The sequence below is a fragment of the Ascaphus truei genome, chromosome 6, assembly GCF_040206685.1.
Source record: "Ascaphus truei isolate aAscTru1 chromosome 6, aAscTru1.hap1, whole genome shotgun sequence".
In the NCBI taxonomy this organism is placed as follows: Eukaryota; Metazoa; Chordata; class Amphibia; order Anura; family Ascaphidae; genus Ascaphus; species Ascaphus truei.
Genome location: NC_134488.1, coordinates 104,542,020 through 104,555,676, shown reverse-complemented (window position 1 = coordinate 104,555,676; position 13,657 = coordinate 104,542,020). Strand labels below are relative to the sequence as shown.

At 41.8% G+C, this 13,657-nt stretch overlaps 1 protein-coding gene across 4 annotated transcripts in view; it reads right to left on the bottom strand.

Moving 5' to 3' along the window:
* Positions 1 to 11,694: 11,694 nt before the first annotated feature.
* The window catches only part of TTYH1 (tweety family member 1), a 110,112-nt gene continuing 108,149 nt past the window's right edge, over positions 11,695 to 13,657 (bottom strand). For 2 of the 4 annotated variants that reach the window (XM_075605513.1, XM_075605516.1), the window contains exon 14: positions 11,695 to 12,107. In XM_075605513.1, the coding sequence (XP_075461628.1) occupies positions 12,090 to 12,107 (18 nt within the window). In that variant the 3' untranslated portion in view covers positions 11,695 to 12,089. Of the gene's footprint in view, positions 12,497 to 13,657 lie in introns of all 4 variants that reach the window. The other 2 variants (XM_075605512.1, XM_075605514.1) reach the window with 1 other exon arrangement.

The following is a 13,657-nucleotide window of genomic DNA, read 5'->3' as shown; positions in this document are numbered from 1 at the left end:
GTCACTTGTTTTCAGAGAAGACCGCAAGAGGGCAGGCTCTTCCTTACAATGCTCTAGTCCAGCCCTCGTCAACCAGTTCTCCAAAGGGGCCAGGTCAGAAAACATTCAGAAGGGCCACAAGGTTATTGTAATGTAATTTTAGACACATGAATATTTCAACATTTTGCAACCATGTATAACATCTGAACCATAAATAGTTGCATTACCTTAACTAACAAGTGAGTTTTAGGGTCAAAATTGTACTTTGCTCCTGCTAATTTCATACTGGTTGATTTGGCATTTGAGAGCCTGCGGCGCGGCAGTTGGAGAGTGCTGCTCGAGTCTATGCAAGAGTTCACGTTCTACACCAGCTGTATTTTTAAATACAGGTGACGCTATGCCTGAACTTTTTGGCAAAACAATTATGTTTAAAATAATAAATAAAGTATGTATATCTTTATTTTATATAGCACCAAAAGTGTACTGAGCGCTTCACAAGAATACAGTACAGGGAATTATAATACAATAAGCGCAGCAAAGTCAGCTTGCTCTGAAGAGCTTATAATCTAAGTGGTATGATGGGAGACTTACAAAAACAGCAGGTGAGGGAATAAGTGCATTAGATGTATGTATGTCTTTATTTATTTTTATATAGCACTATTAATGTACATAGCGCTTCACAGTAGTAATACACGTGACACGCATATAAATAACACAAATAACATCATGGGAATAAGTGCTTCAGACATAAAAGTAACGTTTTGGAAGAGGAGGCCCTGCCCCGAGGAGCTTACAATCTAATTGGTAGGTAGAGAGAACGTACAGAGACAGTAGGAGGGCATTCTGGTAAGTGTGTCTGCAGGGGGCCAAGCTTTATGTATCATGTTTATAGTATTAGCCATGGTGCTACTCATGCTTTGTTAAGCAGGTGGGTCTGAAAGGTGGATAGAGAGGGTGCTAGTCAGGTATTGAGGGGAAGGGCATTCTAGAGGTGTGGGGCTGTCAGTGAGAAAGGTTTAAGGCGAGTGAGGGCTTTAGATACAAATGGGGTAGAGAGAAGGCATCCTTGAGAAGAACGCAAGAGTCGGGATGGTGCATAGCGAGAAATTAAGGCTGAGATGTAAGGAGGGGCAGAAGAAATGTAAAGTTTTAAAAGTGAGGAGAATTGAGTGCAAGATGCGGGATTTGATAGGAAGCCAGGAGCGTGATTTCAGCAGGGGAGACGCTGAGACAGATATAGGAAAGAGTAGAGTGATTCTGGCAGCAACGTTAAGGCTGCGCTTATAGTGCTGACGTCGCGTCAAAACAAATGCATTGAATCTGTAGCATGCGCTTATAGTAGACGTGGCGGAGTGACCTGAATCTCTGTAGTCAGTAGAATTTGATTTTTACAGCGACCGTCTCATCATGGGACAGGCTGTAAACTAATCAGATAGCTTCTGATGCAGGGAGAGCGGGGATGTGTGTGTGATTGTGTGTGTATGATTGTGTGTAGGGCCGCCAACAGGGGGGGACTGCTGGTGTTGGCATCCTGGGTCCTGTGGCCTACCAAGAAGCACATTTAATGAGTACATATGCAAATGTCTTCAAATTTGCTCCACAAATATTTCTGCAGTTTTCCCTTAAATTTCAATCTTTCTGTAAATTTTTTACATAATTCTACGTTGCTACGGAAGGTAAAATAGTTTTGCCAGATCTCTGCAAAATATCTCCAATTTCTCCAGGATGTTGCAAAAAAAATAAAAAAAATGGCCGTGTATAAAAAAACAAAACCTTTTGATGCCTGGCAAAAACATTTGCTTGCTGTTTTCGATACATTTTTCTTTATATCCGGCAAAGATTCAAAAACTTCATTGAAAAATGAAGCCTGCCTGCAGTTACCCATGTGATCTTACTCTGTCATGACAATACATGAACCATCATTCCATCATCCACATCATCATTATCTTTATGCCAAAACAAGCAATTTTGACATCATAAATTAATCCTATTTGAATGTTGAACATCTAGCAGTAGTTGGGTCCTAAACAAGCACCCTGAGAGAACAAGTTGTGCTGCTGAGCACCCACACACCCACAAGCAAAATTCTGTTTAAAGAGACAGTAAGATAACAACTTTCTGTTTCTGCTGTGCCAGGCATCGTGTCATCTTGCAGCCACCCATCAATTTCATAACTTCCACGTTGTATGTTTAAAAAAAAAAAGCAAGCGGGTGTCTGCAGCAGGGTCGTTGACAGATTTCATGGGGCCCAGGACTGGAGTTTCGACCCTCACCCACGTTGGTGGCCTTTAAAGCTGCTCCCTCGCACCTCCTCGTGAGCCCCTGCCTCTATCCCCCCCCCCTCTTGCACCTCCTCGCGAGCCCCCTCCTCTCCCCATGTATTTCTCTTCCCCCTCTCTCACCCTCCACTAAACATTAATTACCCCCCTCTCCCTCAATCCGCTATTGAAATAATAATGTTGGAATGGACGTATTAATGAAATGGACTGGGGGGGGGTCAATATCCCCCCCCCCCCCACACGCACAAAATACAATACCCCCCCCAACACACACTAAAAATATAATACCCCCACACACCCAAAATACAATACTCCCCCCAATACACACACCCACTCAAAATACAATAACACCCCCCCCCACACACACACACAAAATACAATACCCCCAACCCACACACACAAAAATACAATACTCCCCCACACCCACACAAGACAATATCCCCCCTCCCCCCCACAAAATACAATACTCCCACACACCCAAGACAATACCCTGCCACACACCCACAATACACTATCCCCCCTCCCATCCTCCACACCAGGGCAGCCAATAGATTTCCCGGGGCCCGGGACTAGAGTTTCAATAGGGTCCCCCCATGTTAGAAAGCCCCCCTCTATTTACCCCCCTCTTTCCATATATTACTCTTACCCCCTCTCTTCTTTACTCCCTCTTTTACCACTCCTTTCTCCTCTCATCAATTACCCCTCTCTCACTCAATCCTGTTCCCTCAATCCCCCTCCTCACACTCATTCCCTCCCCCCAGGCCAAACATACACAATCCCCCCCCACAATAATTACCCACCGGCCACACACATACACATACACACACAATCCCTGCACAATAATTACTCCCCCCCAAAAATATATTAAAACCCCACCACCCCCCAAACACATGAAAAAAAATACCCACCAAATACATACAACCTCCCCTCACCCCCCAAATACATACCGAACTACCCCCAAATACATACATACTACCCCATCCACCAAATAAATACAAAAATCCCCAAGCCCCCAAATACATACAACCCTTCTGCCCCCAAATACATTAACAAAAAAAAAACATCCCCCAAATACAACCAACCCCCCCTCCCAAATACATACAAATAAATCCCACCCCCAAATACATAAAAAACACACACCTTGGCGATAGTCTCAGGCCTCTGGTGCCCTGGCTCTCGGCTGGGGAGCTGCTGCGGACCTCCTGTCGGACTTCCCTCTCTCCCACACTGCTCGGGCCTGCCTTACTCCCTAACTCTCCCTCACTGTCCCGCGCCAGGCCTGTCTCTCATGCTGGTGCGTGCGCCAATGTCAGAGAGAGAGGCCCTGCATGGGAAACTGAGAGAAGCCTGCAGCTGGGGAGAGCCGGGGCATGGCGGACAGACAAAGCAGTTGGAACTTCTTTGCCAGGCTGACGGCCCTCTTGTTGCTGCCGGACCCTGGCTCTCCCCAGCTGTGGGCCTCCGAGGCAGAGAGAGGGAGCGAGGAAGAGGCAGGCCCACAGCTGGGGAGAGCCAGGGCCTGGCAACAACAACAGGACCAACAACTGGGCAAAGAATTTGGGCCTGACCTCTGGCCGGACTTTTGCTTAAAAAAAGACCCATACAGCTCCGAGTCCTGATTTTATTTTTAAAATTACATAATGTGATTTAGCGGGTTCCAAATCCCACTCTCCCTCCCATTCCCAGGGCACTAGAGGTTGAGTATGTGGCCGGGAATAACGGTTTTATACTAGGTGAAGCAGTTAAACAAGGCAACATGATTGACACATTTCTTGCCTAGCACACGTACTCTATTTAATTAATAGTCACGTGTTTCCTAGCTTAATGTAGGAATGTGCATGGCATTTATTTAATTGCTGACAGAAAAAAAATGTGGTCACGGTAGACTGGTCCATTTTTTATTACAAAAATGTTACTGCGGTTGTCATTTTTTGTAAGACGGATTAATCCACTTGTGGTTTAAAAATAAAATAAAAAATTGCGACAGATTAATGCGTCATACTTTTGCCTACATTACAAGCAATGGATTAGAAATAAACACAATCCGCTAAATGGATTTAGGCAATCCCGCCAGGGGATTTAGAGCCACACGGGGATTTTAACTAATCCTCACCGATTCAAATTGAAATAATCTGTCTGCGGATTTTACCTCGCGGAACGGATTTTGAAAGGGGTAAGAGATGTCTGCAGAGGTTCATGTAAGGAGACCGTTTAGGGTGAAATTATATCTTGGCTTTATTGAGCCTAATCCTTTGTCGAGGCAAAACATACAAAACCAACAAAATAACAAACTCCTACCCCTTTGTAAGGGCTAACTTACTTTCCCAAAACCTATCTTCAGGACTGGAGGGATATTCCCATTACCAGCTTATCACCCCAAAGTCTCAGGAGGTACATTAAGCAGGTGGCCCTCCATGTCAGTCTCTGGCAAGTTCCTGGGTCCTCTGTGTCCAGAAAATATAGGTCTCTGGGTGCCTTGGTCTCAGCACAGCCTTTGTGCTCAAAACAGTGTCTGTGTGCAGGTTTCTCTTCTCTCCTTCTGTCAGCCCAAATGTGAGCTAAGGAATCTCTCTCCTGTTTCCAACAATCTTTTCTTAGAGCTCTAATGTGGCCAGGTGGAGTCTAGTTAATTGCCTGTCTGCAATTAACCAGCTCCCTGCTGGATTTAGAGGCAGTTTCTCTCAAACAGTGATAAGTCCCTGTAACAAAAGGGAAATTCCTGGGAACAGATTTGGACCTGTTCGGCCATCTTAAATTGTAAGGCCATGACCACAGTTCGGTATGATTTAACTATCCTGTTGTTATTTACAGGGTTCTTTCCCTCTCCTGTCTTTTTTGTTAACTTCAATTAAACACCTTTCCAGAGTCTGCATAGAAGGAACGCCACCTTTGGGTGAAACAGTCTTAACGCCATGTTATTTGAAGCAAACGCAAGGCAGTGCTAATTTAACATGGCATTAAGCTTCTGCTAACGAGATCACTAAAGACTACTGTTTTTGCCTATAATTAGCTTTGTGGATGCGCATTAAGCCCAGGGGAAGTAATTATTTTCGTAACGGAACTCTGTGGATCTGGGACTTAGCGAGTAACTTTTTATAGCATTGGGCAACTTTTACAGACAAGGCTGCTCAAAAGAAGTACAGAGGTACGAACGTCACATTGTGAATCTGGCAGAAAGATGCAACCCAGAAACCATAAAGTTATGGTGGGGCTTGTTGAGGAATTAATGCATGAAAAATAACATGGCAAAGAGTCCATAATTTATCAAAACTTTAGAATGACTTTGAGAAATAAATCAGTCTACATTTGTCTTTCCACCCTTCTTTATTTGTTTACTCTTTGTAAAATGAATTAGGTTGCAATCCGAAGGCGAAGGAGTTTGTGTTATGGTAGTGAGTTAGTGTCATTGTCAATGGACCACAATTATATTTCGCGTCCTTTTCCTAATTTCTGATTAACAATTTGAATTCCCAGTTCATTTTCTTCTACAATATATGTGTGGTGTATGTAATGCGAAAGCTCCAATGTGCACTGTATAAAGACTTGGAACAAAACAAGGTGGATACAGTATATTACAGTTGAAGATATGTTACAAAACCTCTAATTGTTAATTGTAGTCGAATCTATAACACAAAACTCATGTGGCAGACCATTTTGACTGTTATATAGAGAGACAATGGCATTAAAGATTAGCTAATATGTCAAGAAATAGCAAAAAGCAACAACGAATGAGTGTTATCTTATGTCATGATGATTGTTAAACACTATCACAGAAAAAAATTATGATTTTAGATTGCCATGACATTATGCATTATTTATGTTTAATGCTTCATTAGCTCAGCTGCAGTTTTTTTTAATATCCTTGAAATTTGCTAGCTTTTGATAGCAGAACAGTTTTGCTAGAAGTCATTCATTTCTGGCTGGTGCCAGACACTCTCATTGGGGAATCCTATTTGGAAAAAAAAAATGAGCATTGGCATAAACGTGAGTTTATAGTGACTGTGCCTTACGGATCTCTCAAAATATGATCAAAATGTTGAAATACAAGAGAACAAATATCCTTGGCGCACTGACTGATAAATATTACCAATCATCAATAGCAGAAAAAGTCCTTGATTACAGGAGTAACATCAGTCCGTTTGAAAAAAAAAAAACACTTGCTGGAGATTCTTCAGTGCAGTTCAACTCTGTGTAGAGAAAAACAAAAAACAAAGAGAACATTGCACTGTAACCTCTAAAACAGTAGGACTCATCCACTCTGCAGCTAACTACTTACATCAAGTAAGTGATAAGGGACTTTGAAAGGTATCTTTATCTTGTTCTTGTGAAGTAATTGGGCTGGCAGCTGATTGCCACAGATTCCTCTATTACTTGTCACCTCCGCAGGTTCTCAGTCCCCATAAAATGCATAAAAACAACATAGTACGGAACCGAAAAACAATTTATTTAAAAAAAAGCAGAGACCACATGAAATTCACTCGCATGTTCACGGATCCTGCAGCGTGAAATACAATGCGCCGTCCGCAAGCGTGAGTACTCCGGGCTCGGTGTAGATAGTGGATAAAATCGCACTTACAATATATAAAAAATATATCAATAATATATCAATAAAAAACGGGCATATCACACTGCAAGTGTGTGGGACTCTGAGTGGGAGTCCTTTCACCATACAGAGCAATCTTGGAGAGGAGCCCGCAGGCCACGAGGTTGCTACCTGAAAACCGGATCTGACGTCAGACGCCCAGACCCGCGGAGACGCGGTGGAGTAAAGGCTGGAGACAGATCTTATGGTGGCTGCAGGACAATGAGCTGGTGTGCCAAGCTGTCTCTTCAATACACTATTGCAGTGTGATATGCCCGTTTTTTATTGATATATTGTAAGTGCGATTTTTACACTTAGATTAAAACCTTTTAAACCTGGTTGATCTATGCCATGTAGCTTTTTCCTCTCTATATTGGGGCAACATCTTCTTGAGTACTGGAGCTGCTTCTCCCTCAATCCGTGACACTCACCTTGGATAGACTGCCTAAAGCCTTGATTACACACGGCTGTTGATATTCTTACAGTTTGTAAGTAGGCCTTTCGCAAGAGCCAAGATTGGAGCTGACATTTGTTTCACTTTGTATTTCTCCTGTACTTAGATTTTCTGTGCTTTTGTGTTTTTCCCTCTATGCTCCCCCTGGAATATGTGAATCTACTACAACACTGAGGGACAAGTGAAAACATATCCCACCAGAGGGTTCGAGCAGGGGGTCAAAACTTTATTTTTCTTTTCACCGCATTTTTTGGTTTCTATATCTTTACAATATTTATGTGTTATATACTATACGTGCACTTTAATTAATTAATTTTAAGAGTGTTGTATTCACTTCACTGAATTTACAGTGATCACCTATTAAGTTTTTTGTGCCGTTTTATCACTTTTCACCAGGGATTCCCCAATGTTTATTTATTATTCTTGTAATTTTGGGGGCCATATCATTATACTTAGTGATGAACGGGATAAATTCCGAACTTCCAGATATTGCCTTATTTTTCTTTTTGCTATTCATAGAAATAAGCTCCTCTCTGTCAATTCTCCTGTTTCTAATGCCTTAGAAACCTTATTATAACTGTAGTCCCATTCTATAAATTTCCTTTTGAGATCATCAGCTTGTAAATCGAACAACTTGGCTTGGCAACAATTTTGTTTTGTTCTAAGAAACTGGCCCTGTGGAATATTGTTAATCCATCTTGGATTATGATGGCTAGACGCCATTAGATATGTATTCGCGTCTACTTTTTTATAAAAAGTTTTCGTTTCTATTGCTCCCTGTTCAATAAACAATGTTAGATCTAAGAAGTCGATGGATGTTCGACAACTATTGAAAGTGAACTTAAGGTTCCAATCATTGGCATTTAGAAAATGCTTACATTTTCCCAAATCTTCCTTGCTGCCCCCCCAGATACACAGCACATTGTCTATATAACGTTTCCATAGCACCAGACTCGCACCGAACGGGTTGTGGGACCAGATATGATCCTCCTCCCACATACCCATAAAAATGTTGGCATAGCTCGGTGCAAACCTGGTTCCCATGGCAGTGCCGCATATCTGGAGGAAATAACTATTGTCATAGCAAAAGAAGTATATTTTTTTCTTTTTATGTTTTTGATTACCCATTGACTGCTAATGTATTTATCTATGCCCCTTCAGGGTATAGATAAATACAGTGACAGACAATGCATGTTTTGTCAAATGCTTGTTTTTAATTAATTGTAATGTTTTCTATTTCTGTTTATTGTTTTGAGTTAATTGTTATGTATTTGTAAGGCTTTTTTTAATTACATTTTTGGATTGTTTGGGCATTTAATTTAATTGTTCTGTTTGTTAGGGGTTAGATGTCTATTATTGGTCTTGTTGTTAGGTGTTTGATTAATTTAATAATTCTGTTGTTTTGGTGTTAGCTTAATTTTATTCTTTTGGTGTTATGTGCTTTGATATTTATTTTATGCTTGTGTGTTTTTTGTGCTGTGGTTTTTTGTTAGGTTGCCCATTGACTGCTATAGTGGCTTAACATGCCCATATGATATTGGCATGATCTACCACTGTGCCAATCAATGGGTAGAGGGTGGGGGTGGTTGGTTAGTGGGAGGGGTGGGTTAACCCCTTAATTACTATAGCGGTTATTAACCGCTAAGGTGATTAAGGGGTTAGGGGCCATTAGATTGTATTTTTTCTTATAGTGTCCTGCCATCGGAGGACGTGGAGTCTGATGATGAGGATGCCCTTCAGCCTGGCAGGGTTAAGTAGAAATTGTATTTACTTTATGCAGCTGTATATTGTTTTATTAAGAATGGGCAAATGCACTATTATCCATATCTGAATAATAGGAACTTTGCCCATTGCTGCACTGTATGTGTGGGGGGGGGGGTGGATTGTTGGGGTAGGGGAGGTGGGTAATAGGGTTGTTTTTGTTAAAATGTTTATTATTGGGGGTAGATGGATTGGGTGAAGGTGGTATTTGGGCTGCGGTGGGTGTTTATACATACCGGGTCGGTAGCGGGAGGGTTAACCCCTTAATTACCTTAGCGGTATTAACCGCTAAGGTAATGAAGGGGTTTAATCCTCCCTCAACACCCCCGCAAGGCCTTAACACCCACCGCGGGCAAATACCACCTTCACCCACCCCCCTACCCACAATAAACATGGCACTGGTAGTTAACTCCTTTATTGCCGTAGCAGTTAGCCGCTAAGGTAATGAAACTGAGTGTAAATGCATTTTTATTGCATTGGATTGATGCCGGGGACTCCGGTGCTGGTATTAATGTGTATCAGCTCTGGAGACCCCCTGCATCAATCCGATGCAGGAAAAATGCATTTTTTTTCTAGGTCCCTCTCTCGCAACCCTTCTCACCAGCTTCACACTAGATTTTTGCTGGCGAGAAGAATCTTCGATCAAATAGCAATTCCAGGGCCTCAATAAGATTATCGAGGCTACTAGAGTTGCACGATTTGATCATAATTGCGATTTGGGGCTTCTCACCGACTACCGCACGGCGTGTTTGGCCAGGAGCTAGAAATCACGATAAAATGCTTTCGCCGCACGATTTAACCAACCTATCAAGGCTTTCTGAATAGCTACCTTGCGAGAACAGCTCAAAAGCCTTGATAAGTTGGTTATTGAGGCTTAAAGAATAGGTCCCTCAGCCTTTGCATGCAGTCTGGTTGTATAACTTTTTGTAACAAAAAAAAAATGCCACCTCTTCTCCTCCAGCAAATGCTTTTTTTTTTTTTTTTAATTAAATATAACTCTCTGTACATTGCAAAGAGGAAGCCATGGGTTTATGGGTAAGATGACCGGGCAGAAGAGATGAGGCTAATATTATACACCTCTTTCATCCACTCCCCCCTCCTCACACACCTCGCTCTAACCCCCCTCTCTTCCTCCACCACTTCTCACACTCCCCCCTCTCCTCTTTCCCCCCAGGTATTTCTCTTCCCCTCTGTCTCACTATCCCCCTCTATTTTGCTCTCTCTCCCCCTCTCTCTGTCTCTTGCTCTTCCCCCTCGCTCACTGTCCTCCCCTCCCATGTTCCAGTACCCCCCTTCCCGCTTCCCTCCAATCATCCCCTCCTCCTTTCTCTCCCCCTCCTTTCTCACTCAACACAATGCCCCCTACTTTCTCATTCAATGCCCCAGTTCTCTCAGTCAAAGCCCCAATCCTCCCTCACTCAATTCCCCCCTCCTATCTTACTCAACTCCCCCATCCTCACACTCAATCCCTCCCTTTTTGTCCCACGGCCGAATTAGGAAGTTGGACCCAATTTGATCCCACCTCTGAGGCAAATTGATAGTAAAATTAGTTTTGAATGTAAAACTATTTAATGCGTCATGTCAAGTTTTAGTTCAACGGATATACTGAACCAATTATTTAAAATATTGTTTTTGTAACATTCTGGTTTTAGAAGAAGAAAACAGTTGATTTTTTCTGAGTGTAAAAGTCAGTTATTGCTGCTGTGGCATGGGATTTGAGATCATTTTATTTAAAGATGGGCAGTCCAGAACCTTCAAAAATCAGAAATCCCCCAAACAAGGAGTGGATGGGTTCAGATTGCCTGAACCTGAATTGTCCGGAACTCTAACCGTTCAGTTTAATGTGAACCACAAGCTCAGATCTAGGGGGCTGACTCCACGTTAGAAGCAAACCAATCACCAATTCACCAAACCAATCACACTTCAGCCTCGGTTCCCTCTCCCCATCCCTGACAGACTGATACCCCTTGTAGCTTGGGGGGCATTGAAGGTCAGTAGAGGTGAGGGTTGGTTGGAGTGATCCTATTTTAAATATTGCTCCAGAAATCCCCTCCACAGGTCACCTTTATCGTTCTATTCTGCCCCTCTATACCACTCTCTGTCCCATGACACTCCTATGACACTATGCTCCCGAACATTTCACTCTCTTCTTTCACCAATGTCGTTCTCTCCCCACCCTCATGTCATCTCCTGTACCAGTCCTCCGTATCATACATATTTGTGTGTAGCGTGTGGTCTATATATTGTGGATTGGCACAAAAGTTAGCAGTTTAAAAAAAAAATGCCAAAACAAAATCGGGCTTTGGTAAATACAAAAAAAAAATAGCATTTTGATTTTTTGTTAAAAACAAAACCACATCCAAAACCTAAACATTACCTTTTTTTGGAACCAAAACCAGTGAATCGTGTAAACCCTTAGTTTTAATATAGTCATCACAAGATGGTAGTATTTGATGTCATTTAGAGGGGCCTTATAATAAATGATCATCTTTTAAGACAGCAGTTTGAGTTTTGGTTGCTCTAGTCGTATTGCTAATGTTCTTCAGACATATATATATATATTTAACCCACAACATAATGGTGGTCTAATAATGATCCTATGACAACCCAAAACATACTTAGAATAAATTCTTTTAAAATAAAGTTTTTTTTCCCTTTTATTTCAAGTCAATGTAAAATATCAGTTAGTGTTAAAATGCTCTAATTAAAAACAGGTCCATCTGTGAGGGAGAGAATTTTGCAGCAGCAAAGTCCTTGGTCCTTAGTTCTATAACTCCCGTTCAGTCCCATGTCCGGCACATGACATGGCATATTCTCCGTATTCCAGTCAGTGGCAGAATCATTGATATCGGTCGGAATCCACGTGTCTGGTTAACTGTTAGAGAGGAGACTCATTCATATCTGGTGATTTCCATTTCTCTTGCCTGTAACAGTAATGTCTCAGTTTGCAGTGAAGCTCTCCATCACTTGTCTTCTTCTACATGACTTTCTAGAAATTCTTCGGTACAGACTCCACATGGCGCCCCCTTGGAAGTCAGTTGGAAGGTCCAATCTGGAAGGAGGGTACTTTAGATATAGACATATGGAAAGAGTCTGACGAGGGTTAAAAAGAACACGAACCAATACAAAAAATGTAAAACTCAAGAGGCAGTGGGACAGTTCAGATAAAACTACCCTGGCAGCACAGGAGAATAAAAGGGGATTGAATGCCAAGCATGGGGCAGCTGAATCAGGGCTGGGTCCCAAATCTCCCTGCCAACGACGTTAAAAGCCCGACGGCTCAGTACTTTTTTTGTTTGTGCCTTTTAGTCAGCTCATAATGACGGAGGGAAGCTGTGGGCAGCAACAGGATTTGATCTAGGATACAAAGTCTGGTCGGCATTGTGTATCAGGCTCTTCCTGGGTTGCACTGATGAAGGATGTTCGCATGCTGGGAGAGTACTGGGTGTCCCGAGGTGCAAGAGGTAGCAGTCCAGGAAGAAGCAGGCGAGAGAAGGAAAGAAGAAAGAGAGAGAGATAGTAAAGTGTTAGAGCTACATGACAGACTAGGTTACAAATCTAGCCGCTTATGTACCTCACATGTATTACTGCACTGATCCACTTGTGTTCATGTTACGTGTTAATCAATAATCTCTACAGTGGGAAATAATGGCTCTTTTTTTCACCTTGCTATAATATAACGTAGCCCTTCCGATGTTAGAGGGTTTTGACAAGCAATTTCCACATTATCATATTATGTAGAAATACCTGTACTTATGCCGTGTATACATACACCGCGTTTGTCCATCAAAACCATCAATAATGGTTCCCAGTAATGCATATTACACAAATTATACATTTGGACATAACTAGGTATTTATCATCCTTAATGTCATTTATGTCACTGATATACAGTATCTGGAATACTTGAGTGTATTGTAAAGCTGTAAAAGAAAAAGGTGAAAGTAGCACTAAACCTATTAAATGTGATATGTTAAAAATGTGTTCATGTGTACAGATATAATAAATACACAACATCAAACTATATCTACACCTATCAATGTGACACGTTGTGAATTAAAGTGTGTTCAAGTGTGTTCAAGTGTACAATCTTTACAATACATCAAACTGTATATGCAGTAAGGGAAAACCCCCATATATATGGGGATTACTCAAGTGCTGCTGCTAGAGTCCAAGGAGAGAGTTCCACGTCCCTCCGAAAACCAATTGCAGAAAGAAGAGAATATCCTCCAGCGCAATGACTCTAGTAAGATTTCCAAGCATATAAAAAGGAGACAGTGGTATAATATGCAAATCAGAAGACTTAATAACTATTTAGATATGACATGTGACACTTACACTTAATTTGATGGTAAGGTCTCAAATCTATGAATGAATTACTACTTCCAAGCTTCAAGCGGATAGGAGTGTCTTGATAAAGTAGAAGAGAAAAAAAAAAAAGAACATGGCATAATAAAGTTTAATAAATTGAGACTGGTTAAAAAACAGGTTTACACTCACAAACGGCTTATTCACACAGGCATTGTGAATAGCTTTCCAGCACTGCACAGCAGATTTCAGGTCCTCCTACACCTTCTCCACGTGTGGACACGTTCGTCACTG